The sequence below is a fragment of the Microtus oregoni genome, unplaced genomic scaffold (assembly GCF_018167655.1).
Source record: "Microtus oregoni isolate MIOR12 unplaced genomic scaffold, Mior012 000033F_ref0000390, whole genome shotgun sequence".
In the NCBI taxonomy this organism is placed as follows: Eukaryota; Metazoa; Chordata; class Mammalia; order Rodentia; family Cricetidae; genus Microtus; species Microtus oregoni.
In genome coordinates, this window is record NW_024543092.1 from 26,725,374 (window position 1) to 26,742,408 (window position 17,035).

A 17,035-nucleotide genomic window follows, 5' to 3' on the forward strand; every position below is an offset into this window, starting at 1 on the left:
AGGCCACTTCATGACCTATAAACACTTTTTTGTGAATAAGCTTCTTTAGCATATGTAACACGTCTTCAGGCACCAGAAAACTTCACTCTTCACAAGGTTCCATGGACAACCCGCTCATTTAGAGGATCAAGAGTATTTATTGTATCTACTAACTACAGATGTCTTCTGATACAAAGTGACTATCAAAACATTGTTGAAAGGAATACATGAAAAGGAAATGAGAAAATGAAGACAGGATAGAGAAAAGGATGGATGAATGGCTGACGAATATTCCTCAGCAATGTCTGTGCTCAAGATTTCTTTGCTATCTCATATACTTCTAGGTTGTTTCTCTTAATTGGGCTGGAATGAGGTGAGCTAAATACAACACTGTGGATTTCCTCAGGGCAAATGGGAAGAGGCTAAGGACCTCTCAGTAAAATGTTCCCCCAATTTTAACAGGGTTAGCTCCTTTTCAGTAATGTTATTTATTTCCAATGGTTATAATATTGGATGTGAATTCCAGGTAAAGGTGGCATCATCATATTTTGTTAGCACTACCAGCATTAGACTTTTTTTTGTATTACTTCTTATTGTTACATACAATTATTCAGATATTTTCTTCAATCCTTAAATTCTCATAAGTTGTTATTTATTATTATTATTATTATTATTATTATTATTATTATTTAAACATAATCAGGCCATTCCATATCACACAGCATGAAGGTTGGGAAATGAGGAGAGACAGATATTAATGTGGCTCATGCCTGCTTTATCTGGGATTCATCCTTGTTCTTCTCTGTCTGGGGTGGCTGTGCAGTGTAAGACATAGCACGACAACTCTGAGGTGGCCTATGCTGCCACCTTGGTCTTTACTTAGTGACCAGGTGATTGTGCATGCAACAGTGGCATTCATTCCTGTCTCCATGAATGCTATTCCCTCCTGCTCTCTTGTTAGCTGTGGAAGAAAACCAGATTCAGATCACTTTGAAGTAGGTGATTTATGACAAAGGATCTGAAGAATGAATAGAATATGGAGTGATTATTGGCTGACAAAATGAAATGCTCTTTTAGAAATGACAATAATTCTGATAATTACATCGAGCTATGAATTTACCATTGTGATTTCATCTGAAAACCCTCTTCAGAAGCTGAAGGCATCTTCCCAATTGCACTCAACTTCAGACACATAAGATCCCATCCAACACTAAGATCTTTCACTATTTTATTTAATCACTGGTCTGAAGTAATGCCCAGCTAGGAACTTGGTTTCAGGGGCGTGCCTGATTCTCTAAAAGGGAGGTGGCTGGACAAGATGGATCATATGAAAATAAACATCACAGTGACTGAGTTCGTGTTCCTGGGGCTTTCATCTGATCCCAAGATACAGCTGATTCTCTTTTTTGTATTCTTGTTTTTCTATATATTGTCAGTGGTGGGGAATATCATCATCATCACTATTATCCAGATAGAACCTCGCCTGCAGACCCCCATGTACTTCTTCCTCACTAACTTGTCCTTTTTGGACATCTGTTACACATCCACCAATGTCCCACAGATGCTTTCCAACATGGTGGGGAGTAAGAAGACCATCCCTTTTGCCGGCTGTGCTACTCAGATGTACTTCTCACTCTCCTTTGGAATGATTGAGTGTGTTCTTCTTGGTGTCATGGCTTATGACAGATATGTGGCCATTTGTCACCCTCTTCATTATACTGTTATTATGGATCAAAGCACCTGTGTCCAGCTGGCAGCCATTTCTTGGGCCAGTAGCTTCCTGAGTTCCATGGTTATCAATGTTCTCACACTGAGTTTGCCCTACTGTGGACCGAATGTCCTGAACCACTTTTTCTGTGAGGTTCCTTCAGTTCTGAGGCTGGCTTGCACTGACACCTCACTCACTGAACTGGTGGTTTTTGTGTTCAGTATCATCATCGTGTTCATCCCTTTCCTTCTTATTATTGTTTCCTATGCCCGGATCCTTCTTTCCGTTCTCAGAATGAGGTCAGCCTCTGGGAGGCACAAGGCTCTGTCTACTTGTGCCTCCCACCTGACAGTTGTGACCTTATTCTATGGAACTGCCATCTTTATGTATATGAGACCCCAGTCAAAATCCTCCAGGGCTGGTGGCAAGGTCATTGCAGTGTTCTACACTGTAGTAACACCTATGCTCAACCCACTAATATACAGCCTAAGGAACCAGGATGTGAAAGGGTCTCTGAGAAGAGCTATCACAAGACAGAAAACATAAAATCTGTGAAGGGGACATGTGCTTAACTGTTAATATAAAATAATTACCAGCTGAGTTTGAAGAGAGAGAGAATAAAAAAAATACTTAGATCACCAGCTCTTTCATGACCCTTCATAAGAAACAGAAATCCATCTGAAGCAATAGGAATCTTTTAAATCTTTAAATCTTTCTTCCAAGTACACAGCAGGGCTTTATTGTGTCAAAACAATTGCATTTATTGAATGAATGCATTTTGTTACTCACTGGTAAAGTGTGTATCTCCTGAATCAGGCTGTACAATGAATTAATTGAAATTGTCAGCAAGATAAAACTTTTTACCTCTGCCTAGAGAATGTAAATAATTTTAATAAAAGAAATGTAAATTCTCAACACATGTAGTAGTATAAGTTATGTCTTTCTGATGGAAGATTCCACAATTTTGACAGTCTTATAGTCTCCTTGGAGATAGGACTTCATAGTCTACATATCAGTTCAGACTTCATGTTTATCTCAATATATAAGACCTTGCTTAATGGGATGTTTCAGGCTTTAGGGAACCCTACAAAACAGAAGGCAGTAAAAGTATCAGAGCCAGAGAGAGTGGAGTATACCAAGGAAGACAGAAAATAGAAACTCCAGGGGACCGAAGAAGCATGCACATGGCTTGCACAGGTCTTTACTAGTTGGGATCCTAGAGCTGAGAGATGTGGACACAGACCCCCACCCCCAACCCCATAGCTGGTTCTAATTAATAACCACTTTCAAATGAAAAATTGTTTTCTTGAAAGGAGTCTTGTCAGGGAAACCAATTACTCTTAAGGGTAGGGCACATGCCTAGCAGTAAATGGCCAACACAAATCGAGCTCAACAGCTTGCTTGAAAGTTTTTCATCTTTTGTTCTGTCAGAAAATTTCTTTTTAACTTACATATATTATCTAGTTTTATGTTTTTCTGGGTTTCCTGTGTGTGTGTAATTGTGTGTCACTGTCTGAATACATTTCTTGTGCTTTTTTACTTCTGTCTGTTTTGTCATATTATGACTTGTTTTGTTTTATTTTTTATTTCATAATTATTCCTTAGATGTGGGCTTGTTTTCTAATGAGAAACAGAAACAGTTTGGATCTGGGTGGGAAGGGCTGTGGAAAAGAACTGGGTGGAGATGGGGGAGACAAAGAGTAATCAGAATATATTATATGAAAAAATCTATTTTCAATTAAAGACTAAAGACTATATATACATACATATATTAGACTAATCAATAATTTAATTCCCTTGTAACCTATTGTTGAATGACTATGTGATATAATATTAGTTAAAATGAGATATTTTTATAATTATTTATAATACACAAATACATATATGTGTGTGTGTGTGTGTGTGTGTGTGTGTGTGTGTACTGACAGCTATTGCATTGGAATGAATGCGATTTTGAGAAAATGATCATAAGAGATAATGACACACAGCAATAGGCAGAGTGTCCTCCTCTAAGCTTCAAATCAGCACCAGAAGGAAAGATGCCAGGCTGGTGGAATAGAATAGCTGTCTCAGCAGAGGGAAAGTAAGAAAAATACCAGGAATAGGAAACAATGAGAACAGCAAGAGGTGGCCAGGAAGGCAGGAGCTGTTAGGCCATGAACAAATGGTCCTGGTGAACAGTGAACGGTATTATTACTATGATGTGCACATTCTGAAGATTGATGGGACAAAATATAAGTCTTGAATTGTTTCTGATTTATTAAGGGCTAACTCCCCAATGTTCATACAATCTCCCCAAATTTGCATATTGGTGAAAATACAGTTTTCTGTATTTTGGACATTTTTAAGTCAGTGGCGTTTCTAATGAAAAAAAAATTATTTTGATTGAGAGAATAGTCAAATATAGTTTGGTATTAAACATAACCAACAGTAAAGTCTACATTTAGCTTGCTGCTCATGTAGAGATAAACTCCTTCTGTTAGAGTTTCCTGCTAACCCAATAATGACTCCCTCAATCAAGATATCTCTCTTCTTGCTCTTCTATTGAGCAAGGAGGTCAATGCCATGAGGAGTTCACCAACTGAGACAGTTTGCCTGAGCTAATGGGAGCTCACCAACTCCAACTGGGAGTGGAAGAGCATGGGACAAAACTATTCCCTTTGAATGTGGTTGACAGTTGGGGCAGCCTGAGGGGCCACTGACAGTGGCACTGGGATTTGTTTCTGCTGCATGTACTGGCTTTTTGAAATCCCATTCTTTTTGGATGTATACCTTGCTCAACCTAGATGTAGTAGGGAGGGCCTTGGACTTGCCACAGGGCAGGGTGCTTTGTTCTCTCTTAGGATTAGAGGGGCGAAAAGTGGGAGTGTGTGTGGAAGGAGAGAAGGGAGTGGAAATTTGGATTGGTATTTTTTTAACCCCAAGTTCCCCCCATCCTCCCCTTCTCACTTTTCTCTCCCCATCTCCCCTTACCCCCCTCCCACCCCACCCCCAAGATCCCAATTTTCTCCCCGGCAATTTTGTCTACTTCCCATAGCCAAGAGGATAACTATATGTTTTTCCTTTGGTTCACCTTCTTACTTAGCTTCTTTAGGATCACCAATTGTAGACTCTGTGACCCTTATTTATGGCTAGAAACCAATTACAAGTGAGTACATCCCATGTTCATCTTTTTGGGTCTGGGAAACCTCACTCAGGATAGTGTTTTCTATTTCCATCCATTTGCATGCAAAATTCGAGAAGTCATTGTTTTTTACCGCAGCGTAGTACTCTAATGTGTATATATTCCATACTTTCTTCATCCATTCTTCCATTGAGGGGCATCTAGGTTGTTTCCAGGTTCTGGCTATTACAAATAATACTGCTATGAACATGGTTGAACAAATGCTCTTGTCATATGATAGGGCATCTCTTGGGTATATTCCCAGGAGTGGTATTGCTGGGTCCAGGGGTAGGTTGATCCCGAATTTCCTGAGAAACCGAAACACTGATTTCCAAAGTGGTTGCACAAGATTGCATTCCCACCAGCAATGGATGAGGGTACCCCTTCCTCCACAGCCTCTCCAGCAAAGGCTATAATAAAAGAGTTTCCTATTTGTTTATTCTCACTTTAGACTAAAAATAAAAGATAGAAATTCATTTTTTAGTAATATCTAGTATATATAATACAAATATTTCTTTTACTGAAGTTCAAGGGCCACATACAATCAGTAAAAGACAGCTCTAATTATGTAGGTAGTCACTATAAACACAAAATCTAAATATTTGTAAAGTAAAAGAAAAAGGCAAAGCAACTAATCAAGAGTCTAATCAATTTACTCGGTAGTTTTAATATTTGGTATTTGTCTTGCTATCCTCTCCAATTTCTTTCTTCAAACATATGAAGAGTTATAAAGAGCAAAAACTTCATGCTGTAATGAAGTCCAATTAAGATAATGCATAGATTTCTGGAGGGCAGAGTGCTGTGGGATTAGCTATTTTACATGATTGCAGGGAGCAGAGAATCTATTCTCTACTATGCACAAGATATAAACTCCTTTCTTCCAAAGGAATAAGCTTCATGTCTTTAAATGTTGCCAGATAATGAAGGTGCACATGGAGCCCAAGTGTCTCCGACTCTGTACCTTATTTCACTAGTGTAATTCTCTGCCTCATTTTCTTCTCCTTAACTTTTTGCTCAAGATTTAAAGATGATTAAAATGCCCTATAATTCATAAAATTTTTCTTATCTCTGGAGAAAATACACTGTTGTTTTGTGAATCAATATAGAACTTTGTGATTCTTAATATTTATCAATAGTTTTCCTGTGATATTAGACATTTGCATTTGTTGTATGTTTTTAAAAAGTTAAACTTCATAAAATTGTGTATCTTATATTTTCCATCAATCTTAACTATTGATTGTTTGAAATATTCTTCCTGAGGGCATATACTTCAAATACAGAACAAGTACAATTGAATCTCAGTTTTATATCATGTTGCTATCTCTACTTGTACCCATTCCATCAATTTTTTTCTTTACTGCCACTAAGAAAGTAATACAAACTCTAGTTTTTGTATTAAAGAAACCGATGATTATAAATTTTACAATATATTATGGAGAATATGATCAACATATTTACCATTTTTATGATTATTTTCAAATCAAAACAGCTCTTAGTTTTTTCAAATATATAGGATTTATTGATCTATTAACTATGAGATATGATAGATATAATATATTATAATATAAATATAGTCCTTTTTTCTATTGATAAAGAAATTGAAGTACACAGATACCAAGAGATTTAACTGACAGAGCTGGTAGGACTGAGATTAAAAGTGTGAGGATTGAAGTTATATACACAACTTTTGTGTACTTTAGCTAGAAACACTTCTATCTGCAACTACGGCATAAAAATGGAATGAACTGAGGGAAGTAGAGAAATATACATAGCTCATTAGAAACAATTTAAAAAATTAAAAGTATTCATCTTCAGCTTATCACTCATTGGTGGTGTGATCATTGACCAACATAAATATGGGTATGTAATTTATAAATCAAAAGAAGTATAATTGCTTTTTCCACCTGTGGGTCTCACCTTAGTGGTGTGCTTTACATGGTGGGAACCTAGTAGTGGAGAAGTAGATGCTGTAAAATGTTACAAGGTTTCCAATTTAGCGCTGAACTATTATTCTAGAAACAGCCAGTCTTATCAAGGCTCGAGGATTGTCACAGGTCAAAGCAGAAGGATTCTAAAACTCTAAGGTAGTGGACATCTGTAGTGAAACATTATTTGTTGGCTATGATAGAGCAGGTGCACACATGAATTCCTAGTGGCTGTGGTTGTGCATACACGACCTGCACATGATCTACCCAGACAGAATCCCAGCATGGATGAGTAGAGAGGGTCATGAACTTTCACCCCCAAACTAGGAGCTATTGGCGATTAATGGGTGCTGGGGAAGGGAGTATAAGTTTTCTTTAGGAGAGCAGTGCCTCAGAGGCTGCCCATGCCCCAGCAGATGGTTTTATACGACTGCACATGTAGGCATCACTAAGTGGACTCAGCCATTTTAAAAAGGGGGAATATGAACTTTGAAGGGAGAAACAGATAGGGAAGGAATGGGAGGGGAAGAAATGGGGTGGATTTGATCAAAAACATTACAAGAAGGTGTTGAATGCTCAAACAACTCTAAAGAATTTTTATGATAAAAGGTAACTTGTTTTTAAAGATAATCACTAACTTGACTAAGATTACACAGCTAAATAGTCACAGAATCTTCATATGGGTTGTTTTCTATGTAATTCATAACTTGAATGCTTGCCGTGTGAAGTGTGGCCCTTGGACCAGTTTTATGTTCTATTCATTTTGATAAGTTGGTTGACTTGCTGGTGCTTTAATTTTATTGTTTGTAAAATGAGATAACTTCCACCTATCATAGTAGTTGTAGAAACTAGAAGAGATTCAGGTTGCAAAAGGTTCTAGAAAATTCTTTCAAGTTTGTTCAACAAGAAGATGGTAACTTGAGTGACATTCTACATTTAGCATGTTATGATACCGTCCTTCTGTCTACCATTTATCTGTCTACCACCAGATTTTAACTTCCGGTAATTATTAAGATTTCTTTCCGATCAGTTTTTTGAAGGCAGCTTTCACATCCTTGTTTCGCAAACTGTAGATCAAGGGGTTCAGCATGGGAATGATAATGGTGTAGAACACTGAAGCCCACTTGTCTTGGTCCAGGGAGTAGCTGGATGTTGGCCTCAGGTACATGAACATGACTGTACCATAAAACAGGGTGACTCCAGTAAGGTGAGACCCACAGGTGGAAAACGCCTTTAGGCGGCCTTCAGCTGATCGCATTCTGATGATCGCAATGAGGATGAAAGCGTAGGAGATGAAAATGATAAGGATGGTGCTGAACTCAATGAACCCACACAAACTAAACAGCAATATCTCGCTGATGTAGGTATCTGAGCAAGAGAGAGCCAGGAGTGGCGGGATTTCGCAGAAGAAGTGGTTGATGATGTTGGAACCACAGTAACTGAGGCTGAATGTGAGGGAAGTGTGGGCCGCCAAACTGACTAGGCCCGCCAGATAAGAGCCCAGCATCAGGGCCAAGCAGACTTTCTTGGACATGAGAGTGCTATAGTGGAGGGGTCTGCAGATGGCCACAAACCGGTCATATGCCATGGCAGCTAGGACGTAGCACTCGGCGTCCACAAAACCCACAAAGAAAGCAAACTGGGTGGCACAGCTGGAGAAAGAGATAACTTTGTGCTTCGTGAGGCAATCAGCCAGCATCCTGGGAGCAATGGCTGAGGAGTAGCCCAGGTCGACGAAGGAGAGGTTGCAGAGGAAAAGGTACATAGGAGTATGAAGCTGATTATCTGTTATGATCAGGATGATCATGCCAACATTCCCTACAACGTTAACCAGGTAAACAATGAGGAAGACCACAAAAAAGATGATCTGCAGCTGAGGATCCTGAGTGATGCCTACAAAGATGAACTCAGTCACAACTGAGTGATTTTCTATATCCATTGCTCCAAGCAGTGTTTTGTGTGTGTATGTGTGTTTAAGTTTAGTTTACTAATGAATTTAGTATATTTCTTGTCATGGGATGTGCTAACAATCAACTTAAGCAATTATGTGCTCAGGATATTGTAGACTATTTTTTTTATAATTAAAGAAAGTTTTATTTTGTACGATACCCAAATCTCTACCTTCTCATTCAATTCAGCGACTACGATGGTGACTCAGAGGACTTTGTCAAGGCTGTGGATCCTTTGCAGGTGCACGCATTTGTGGAAGATATTGAGCTTCCTGAGTGAGCAAGTTCTGCCTCTTCAACAGCCTTAACAAGCTGAGGTCATTTAAACAAGACATCAGGTTTTAACCTGTTCTCTGTGATTATTCACTGGATTCCCTAGTAGGAACGATACGGCTATGATGATCTTCTCCCTGAAGCAAAACACAGGAATACCCATTTGTGATGCTTTGCTTCCCTCCTTGATTAGTTGGCTGTCAATTCAATTGTAGGATTAAAGGCAGTGAAAAACTAAAACAAATCAAACAAGACTGAGTAGAAGGTCATTTAGGAAAGGGTGGGATGCAGACATAAACTGTAAGAGAGGAACCTTGCCTGTCCTTTCCGTGGTTTACTGCATAACAAAGGACAAGAAGCTGAGGGAGTGATGTATTTATGGGACTGTGGGAATTCATAGTAGGTGAGACTAAATCCTGATTAGAAGCAGTTCCAAGTCAAACCCTTAGCATTAAATTGTTACAAGAATACAATCAACCACAACAGAAGCAGTTGTCTGAGATGAATATTCTCCGAGAAGCTTCCTGTTTTCCAGGCATACATCTGTCACCTTATTCTTATTTCACTGTGCACACTATCATGTCTATTAGATCAGCTGGGAATCAGCATGGAAAGGCCTGCCTGGAAGGATTTGTTTGGGACACACCTTTCTGACAAAGGTTTGTATCTGTAACTCACATAGAAACCTGAGACCTGAGTAAGAAAAGAAGCAGCTAGCTCTACACAGAAGGAGGCAAAGTATTTTTCGGCTGTAATGTCCGAACAAAAATGTAAAGACAGTTGTGGAAGTAATCCATTACATTTTCTCTTTATTACTCATTTTTAGAGCATAAAATTTCTTTATCTAAAAAGAAAATTCTAACTGAGGGTTAGAAAAGACGGCTCAGATGCTAAGAATACTTGCTGATCTCTAAGAAGGTTAGAGTTTGGTTCCTAGAACTGACAGGCAGCTCACAAAGACCTGTAACTCTAGCTCCTGTCGATTTTATGGTCCCTTTAGACTTCTGTATGAAACTGCGCACACATGAGCATGTGCATGCGTATGCTTTCTCTCTCTCTCTCTCTCTCTCTCTCTCTCTCCCTCCCCATTTCTCTCTCTCACACACGCACACAACTATAACTGAATACATATTTAAAATTTTCTGTGAGATTAAAAAGCTTCATTAGAAAATTGCATCATTCCTGATTACACAGAGTGTAGTGTTTGGTCTTAAATGAATTTAATCTTTAAAAAATAAAATACTCAAGTATTTATATTAGAGAAATGCAAATTAAACAAATGTAAAATACTCATAAATGCATATTAAAATAAATGAAGTTTAGATAATACACATGTGTTGACAAGGAAGTAAAAGAGTCAGAGTTTTAATCATGGTTAGTAGTAGTGTAAAGGGTGCAAGTGCTTAGCCTCTTATAAAAGTAAACCCGTAAGTAGTGATTTTATCATTCATCCATCAAAAATGTAAAGTGTTCATGCATGGGAACAAGCTTAATAGACTACAGTGTCCGCACATGGTGCTACGCTACCCAAGTACAGGAAAAACTATTGATATCTTTACAATGAAGGCTGAGTACAAAAGTAATTACACTCAGTGGAGAAAACGTAAGAACTGGATACTTTGCATTATCCCATTTACAGAATAAATAAAATGAGTGATTAAGTAATTAATAGTGATGGAAAGCAGATGTATGACTGTTTGAAATACACACACACACACACACACACACACACACACACACATCTAAATAAGAAGTAGCAGTGCATAGAGCTCCAAGAAATCCTTTGCCTATGGTGAGTTGACTTCCGATGTTGTTTGTAATGATGAGTTCATGCTTGCATATATATATATATATATATATATATATATATATATATATATATATATTAAAATACAGCAAATAGTATGTGCTTCAGGTGTATTCTATGGCAACTGTAATTCAATGTAGTTGCCCCAATAAACAATCAAGAAGCAAACCAAAACAAATTAGACAACAATGTCCTACTTACTCTCACCTCATTACTGCATTTGAATTCATGTATTATTTCGCGGGTCACACTCCTTGGGAAATAACAACCCTCATGGAGGGAATTTGCAAAGATATTTTATGTTATTTGTGGCTGAACTGGTTCTGTTATTTGTGGCTGAACTGTCGTGTTTACAGGAGCAAGCGCTACCTTGTAACGAGTTAGTTTTCAGACCCACAACTGTCTTTGTGTCACTCAATTGAACACTTTGGTTAGCAATGCATCCCTCCCTCTTTACAGATCCAAGATTTGAATAAAAAGAGCAGACTATGGAAAGATGCTTCGTTCACCACAAAACACAGTGCTTGTTTTTGTGTGTTGTGGACAGAGAAGAGCAGCCAGGACTATTTGTTGCTGACAGTTCTCAGCACAGTATTTGTCTTCAAGAGTTGTCACTAGTTAAATAGGAAGAAAAGTATTTACCTTAACAATACTGAGCAAAACTCAGCTAGGCTATATCTAAACTTCTGGGTGCATTGATCATTTTGTTTGGAATATTGAATGCTTTTGGTCACTGTGTACTACGATTAATGCTTAATTCAGTACACAAGTTCATACTCATAAATCTTTAAATGGTATCAAATGTTTATTTCATAGTTGTTGCACAAAAACTGCTGTCTTCTCTGGAGGGGGGGAGTATTTAATTCTAAATTAAATTAAAGATGGGTAGAAAGTAGGCTGTAATCTCAAAACTGTAAATCTGCAGACTTAGAAACAACTCTGTCCTATAAAACTAAGTGCTGGCAAAACAAATTTTAACCTTACATTCTTCACCTGAATTTGAATTTCCTATATATGAAGGCGTCTACAAATGAAAAGAACAAGGATTAAGAATCTGGAGATGCTGCCACAGCTCCTGCAGTGATTGTTTCAGCTCCGTGAACTGCTCTTTTGAGCGTGGATTTCGGATCTGCAAATTGGGTGTGGTGGAGATCTTTAGTGTTATCAGTTTTTAAATTCTCACTTCCAACAGCAAATAAAAGTTAAAACAGGCCTGAGCATTGTTGCTGTTTCTGATATGATTAAAAGGACCCGGGGCCAAGAAGTTCCAGGACTCGGAGGAAGACTGGCCAATGTGCACCACCTTGAGCAGGTGTCCCATCCTGTCCCAACAGAGAGCTGACCTGTTTTCTTCCTGTGGTAGCAGCGGAAGATTTTCTCTCCTCAGATGGGTCCAGTGTAGTGAGTGTTCCACAACCGAGTCACAGATTGTGACTGGCCCCGTCTGTTTCAGGGCCACTTGCGCCTCCCGCTGCCGCACCCATGGGCAGGAGGTATTTAATTCTCAGAGTCACGCATTGTTTCCCAGAAGAAATATTATGAAATGGTTTTCTGCATCCACTAGAGATTCAGATATGATGAACATCATCCCCTGAGACATTTTACTTCCTCTATCCCCTGAGATTAATAATAAAAAAGATGTGCAGGCTTATTTGAAGATACAATGCTATAATGATGATCTGTTGTAAACACTGTCATTTCATCTTTTATTATTTCTTTTTCTTTTTTATTTATTTTTGCATATGAGGTCTCTCTATGATGCCCTGACAGGAATGGAACACCCTATGTTAACCAGACTGGCCTTGAATTTACCAAGACTCGCCTGCCTCTGACTCTCCGGTGCTGGGATTAAAGGTGCCCTCACTATCTCACCATATTGTTCCCGTGCAGGCTTTTTTTTTCTCTAGGCTGAAGACTCTTGTGAGGTATGATTAGGTGATGAATAAGAAGGTTTTCTGTTTATGCCGGTGTCTACAAATGTCCTTTGAGAAAGCCATTTCCTATAGAATGCCATCAAGGTACTAAAGAAAAGGTGATGAGTCATTAGCTAAAGATAGAGAGATAAGAAAACTCAGCTGGTTACCCACTTCCTCCCTGGATGGGAGGGAGTGGGAACTGGGTTTGGTATATAAAATGAGAAAAGACTATTAAAAAATAAAATTAAAGAACAAACAAACAGAAACTAAAAGGAAAGAGAAGAAAAGGTAAAGAAAAAAAAAAGCAGGACCATCCTGCTATGTTATAAATTAAAAGAAAACTTTGAGGTGTATGTCCATAAATTCAACTTTCTGTATGACATCAGTGTTTCAAAAATCTAAGCACATCAAAATTTACACATTGAATATGTGATTTTTTTTTTTAGTGTGCCATCCACGAGTGGTTTTCCTATGTAGGCCAGGCTGTGCTCACTCACTGGAGTGATCAGGTCAGATTGAATATGTATAGAACATGGCTTCAGAGTCTCCCAAGGAAACCTCACACCATCCTGCATTTTGATAATTATGATTTTTAAGATTCTAGATATGTGTATAAAATGGGTGTAAAGGTGAGAAAATGATTCTTAAATTTTAATTTTTGGAGGCTTTCATACTTGAAGACTAAATTTAAATCTTTTCCACTCCTTCATTTCCCTCATCCAATACCTCCTGTGTCCCCCACTCTTTCACAAATTTATGCTTCTTCTTTTCTAACTGCATATGTATAATCTTATTTATTATCTCTGCGTACTGAATGCAGCAATCCACACTCATCTCAAAGCAATTGCAGACGATATAGCTAATAAAGGCGTAGGAAGCATCCCAGTGTGACATAGTCACTGAGTCACAGTGTGGAGCTGTCATCCCCCCCAAACAACCCTTGGGGTCTCAATTGTCCAGTGTCTCCTCATCTCACCCCTAAACGTTATCCAATGACCAACTTCTTGTGTGTATATAGCTTTCTTGTAGAAAATAACACTAGAGATAGTGCTGTTTTATGGACTCAAATTTTCCAAGCAGATACAGCCCCAGCTTTCAGGGGAGACAGGAAAGATGTGCAATAATAGTGCTTAGGAACAGAGTACTCAAAAATCATTCTCCAACAGGTTCTGTGTTCCCAAAGGCAAAACAAAGAAATGCAAAGGAGACTTGATGTTTTCTAAATCTCAGAGAGGAGACATGTAGATTTCATGGATGTCCCATGAGAAAATCAGTCCCCAGAGGCCATGGAATGAGAACCACATGTTACTTTAAGTGAGTGTGACTCCTATCTGGTGTGTTGTGAAGTCTCTGGCAACAGTGGATTACACGCAGCTGGAGCACACTGACGGATGGTTTCCTTTGAAAGGAACGTCATTACAGTATAGTAAGTTGGCATGCTCACATTTAAGGAAAGCTGACAGAAATAAGTCTCATTATTTTTCTTTGTGTGGAGTCAAGAGGTTCAATCACTCTTTCAAAAAGGAAGACGTATACTTGCTGAGGCTGAATTGCTTGCTTGCTTGTGAATTTAGGCATAGAACAGAAACAGCAAGATCAATAGAGGTCAAGCAGTTGCATACAGTAAGGGGAATCTTTTAATTATGCTGCTTGGTGAAAGAATTGACCTGAAGTGACGTCTATTCTGCTGTTATTTTCCTTAGTTACCGACTGACGCAAAATTCCAAAAGCTCCTAGCGATGAAGAAGGTTTGTTAAATTAACCCATTTCTATTGCTCAAATAGTTATAGTTGTTAGAATAAATATAAGCAGCAATAAGTAATATGATTCCAGGGCTTTTTAAAATTCACTTTTTTCTCTGTTTTTGAGACTGTAATAAAATTACATCATTATCCTTCTTCTTTATTTCAAGCCTTCTCAGTTACCACTCCTTGCGATTTTAAAAGTAGGAAGTACATTAGGATATCTTACAGCTATTTTCAGATACATGTAGATTGGCAAAGACATGTTTATTATTGCCTGATTTGTGGGTTTGATTGCAAAATCACAGCAAGATTGGAAGCACATTGTAGAGAAACAGGACATATTCTTATTAAAAGAGAGGAGGGATGTGAGTTTTGGCGGCTCATCGCTGTAATCCCAGCCATGGAGAGACTGTGGTAGGAGGGTATTCTGTTCCATTTTAGACACAGGGAGGATCTACATAAGAACAAAAGAAAAGAAGTTTCAAGAACATGACTCACAAATAAGGTTACAAAAACGATTATATTTTGCAATAACTAGATGAAGTTATAGTTTCTTAGGTGGAGATATAATCATTTTGGGCAACAATTATGATTGGCCCAGACCACACACATGCTTGGTTATGAGCTGTAACCCCAGCTGATATGGGACATCACTGTAACTAAGTCAGTTCAGCAGTATGAATGGGGCTCGTAAAACTGAGCTGCCATCCCTCTGTGCACCAGTGTCCACTTCAGCATTGATGACGCTATTGTAAAAGACCTCGAAAGTTGACTAACCAAGATTGAATTTTAGTTTATATTTATGCTCCAATGAGGAGCTTTGTGACCCTTGGCAAGTTAATGATTTGCACTTTAGATTTGCTCTCTGCTTATCCTAGAGGCATACAATATAATAACGTAACCAAGACATTTAAAACAGGACTTATAGTGCACAGACATAATTAAAAGCATATTCAGCACATTGTAATGCTTTCTGTCCTAACTAATATTACTTTCTATTCATCATTAGTAGATGTTATAAGGCACTGCTTTCACTGTTTTTGTTAGAATTCTATTCTCATGGGAGTTATGTTTGGAAATGTGGCAATTGATTTATTTTTATTTTCTGAAGATGAAATTATTTTTAAGGTCTATTTTCTATTTTATGTGCATGAGTGTTTCATCTGCCTGCATGGCTATGCACCACACATGTGCAGTATCAAGGAGTGTTGGGTTCCCTTGAACTGGTGTTGTTATGAGCTACTTTTTAGGTCCTGGTAATCAAACCCTGGTTGTCTGCATGAGTAGCCAGTGATGGTAGCTCCTGAGCCATCACTCCAGAGCCTAAAGATGCCATTCTCACAGTTTATCAGTGCCAGTGAATCATTGACGTGGAAAATGGTCATATTGAGGAAAGCTAATACTACAATTGTGCATTGTCTCAGAAAATGTACCACTGATTAGCTGAAAACTCCCATACTCCAATGGATACTCCTGGGATAATTCCTACCAAGACTCCATCACTAATTGATGAGGTTTTTATATAGTAACAAAAGATAAAATCAGATTTTGTACTCTCTTCTAACTGGTTGCGTGCATTCAATACCATTTTCATTATCACTGTGAGCAAAGATATTGGGTAATGCTTTAATTTTATAAAGTATAAGTACCACCTTTCTGTGAGTGATAAGTGGGTGGTATAGCACACGGAACCCTAATTTCCTGAGTAGGCTATGCCGCCTTAGTTTACTGCTAAGTAATATGAGATAAAGAAAAACACCTGGAATGGGCATGAAGACTCTTGCTGGTTGACATTCTCATCGAAGCTGTTGCTTAGAGGATAAGGCTGGCGTCTCTTCTGAGTTGTCCTTTTCCTTTCTGTTATTTTCTCCTCTATTTGACTTCACTCCATGTTGCTAGGTGTTAATTTTGCTTACATTTCTATTTTATTATAATAAAGAATTTCTTTTGATTCATTGTCATCATTAGATAATTCTATGTGCTACGTTTTATGGCCCTATTATTTTGTTAGTATGGCTAACTAAATTTATTTTAACTGATAAGGTAAATATCAAGACTGTTTCTTCAAGGGGTAACATCATGCTGGTTCTCTTGCTAATGCTTGCATCCATGTAATTGTTAAATCAGGTTTTAGAGCTTAAGGAATCTAGCAAACAATTGCTATCTGTAGTAAATCTGATTTGTAATAGTTCTTCTGTGATCTTGTGCCTTCCAGGGTAATGGTTTGAACTGCACTGGCTGCTGATGTTTTTTTTCTCATCATGAGTGTTTACACATCCTTAAAACCTGGTTCTCTAATCATTAGAGGATATTACTGAACTTTTTGATGTTTAGTTTATTTAAATCCTGTGACTGCATGAAGATAGCCTCAATTTTATGAAAATGTAAAGCATATAGAAATTCAAAGATCCTCCTTGTTATTATTGACTCACTTTTCAGAATTTTAATATTTTTGAACTTCTTTATATGTAATGTCAAAAAGAATCAGTTGTTTAAAGAAGGCATGCAATGTTTCTTCAGTTATAAGTAGTAGGCATTTATTTACAATTTTTTTATCATTAACAATGAAG

General features: G+C 38.0%; 2 protein-coding genes across 2 annotated transcripts; one reads left to right on the plus strand and one right to left on the minus strand.

Moving 5' to 3' along the window:
* The first annotated feature begins 1,297 nt into the window (after window positions 1–1,297).
* Window positions 1,298–2,233, plus strand: LOC121466314 (olfactory receptor 2G3-like). Its single transcript, XM_041679978.1, has one exon. The coding sequence runs from the start codon at window positions 1,298–1,300 to the stop codon at window positions 2,231–2,233; it is 936 nt and encodes a 311-aa protein (XP_041535912.1).
* Window positions 2,234–7,784: 5,551 nt separating this feature from the next.
* LOC121466637 (olfactory receptor 1019) lies at window positions 7,785–8,714 on the minus strand. The gene has a single exon (XM_041680427.1). It carries the CDS (start codon window positions 8,712–8,714, stop codon window positions 7,785–7,787), a length of 930 nt encoding a protein of 309 aa, XP_041536361.1.
* Between the last annotated feature and the right edge of the window lie 8,321 nt (window positions 8,715–17,035).

Coding starts and splice junctions, on each gene's coding strand:
- LOC121466637 (XM_041680427.1), bottom strand. CDS start 8,714: ATGGATATAGAAAATCACTCAGTTGTGACTGAGTTCATCTTTGTAGGC.
- LOC121466314 (XM_041679978.1), top strand. CDS start 1,298: ATGGATCATATGAAAATAAACATCACAGTGACTGAGTTCGTGTTCCTG.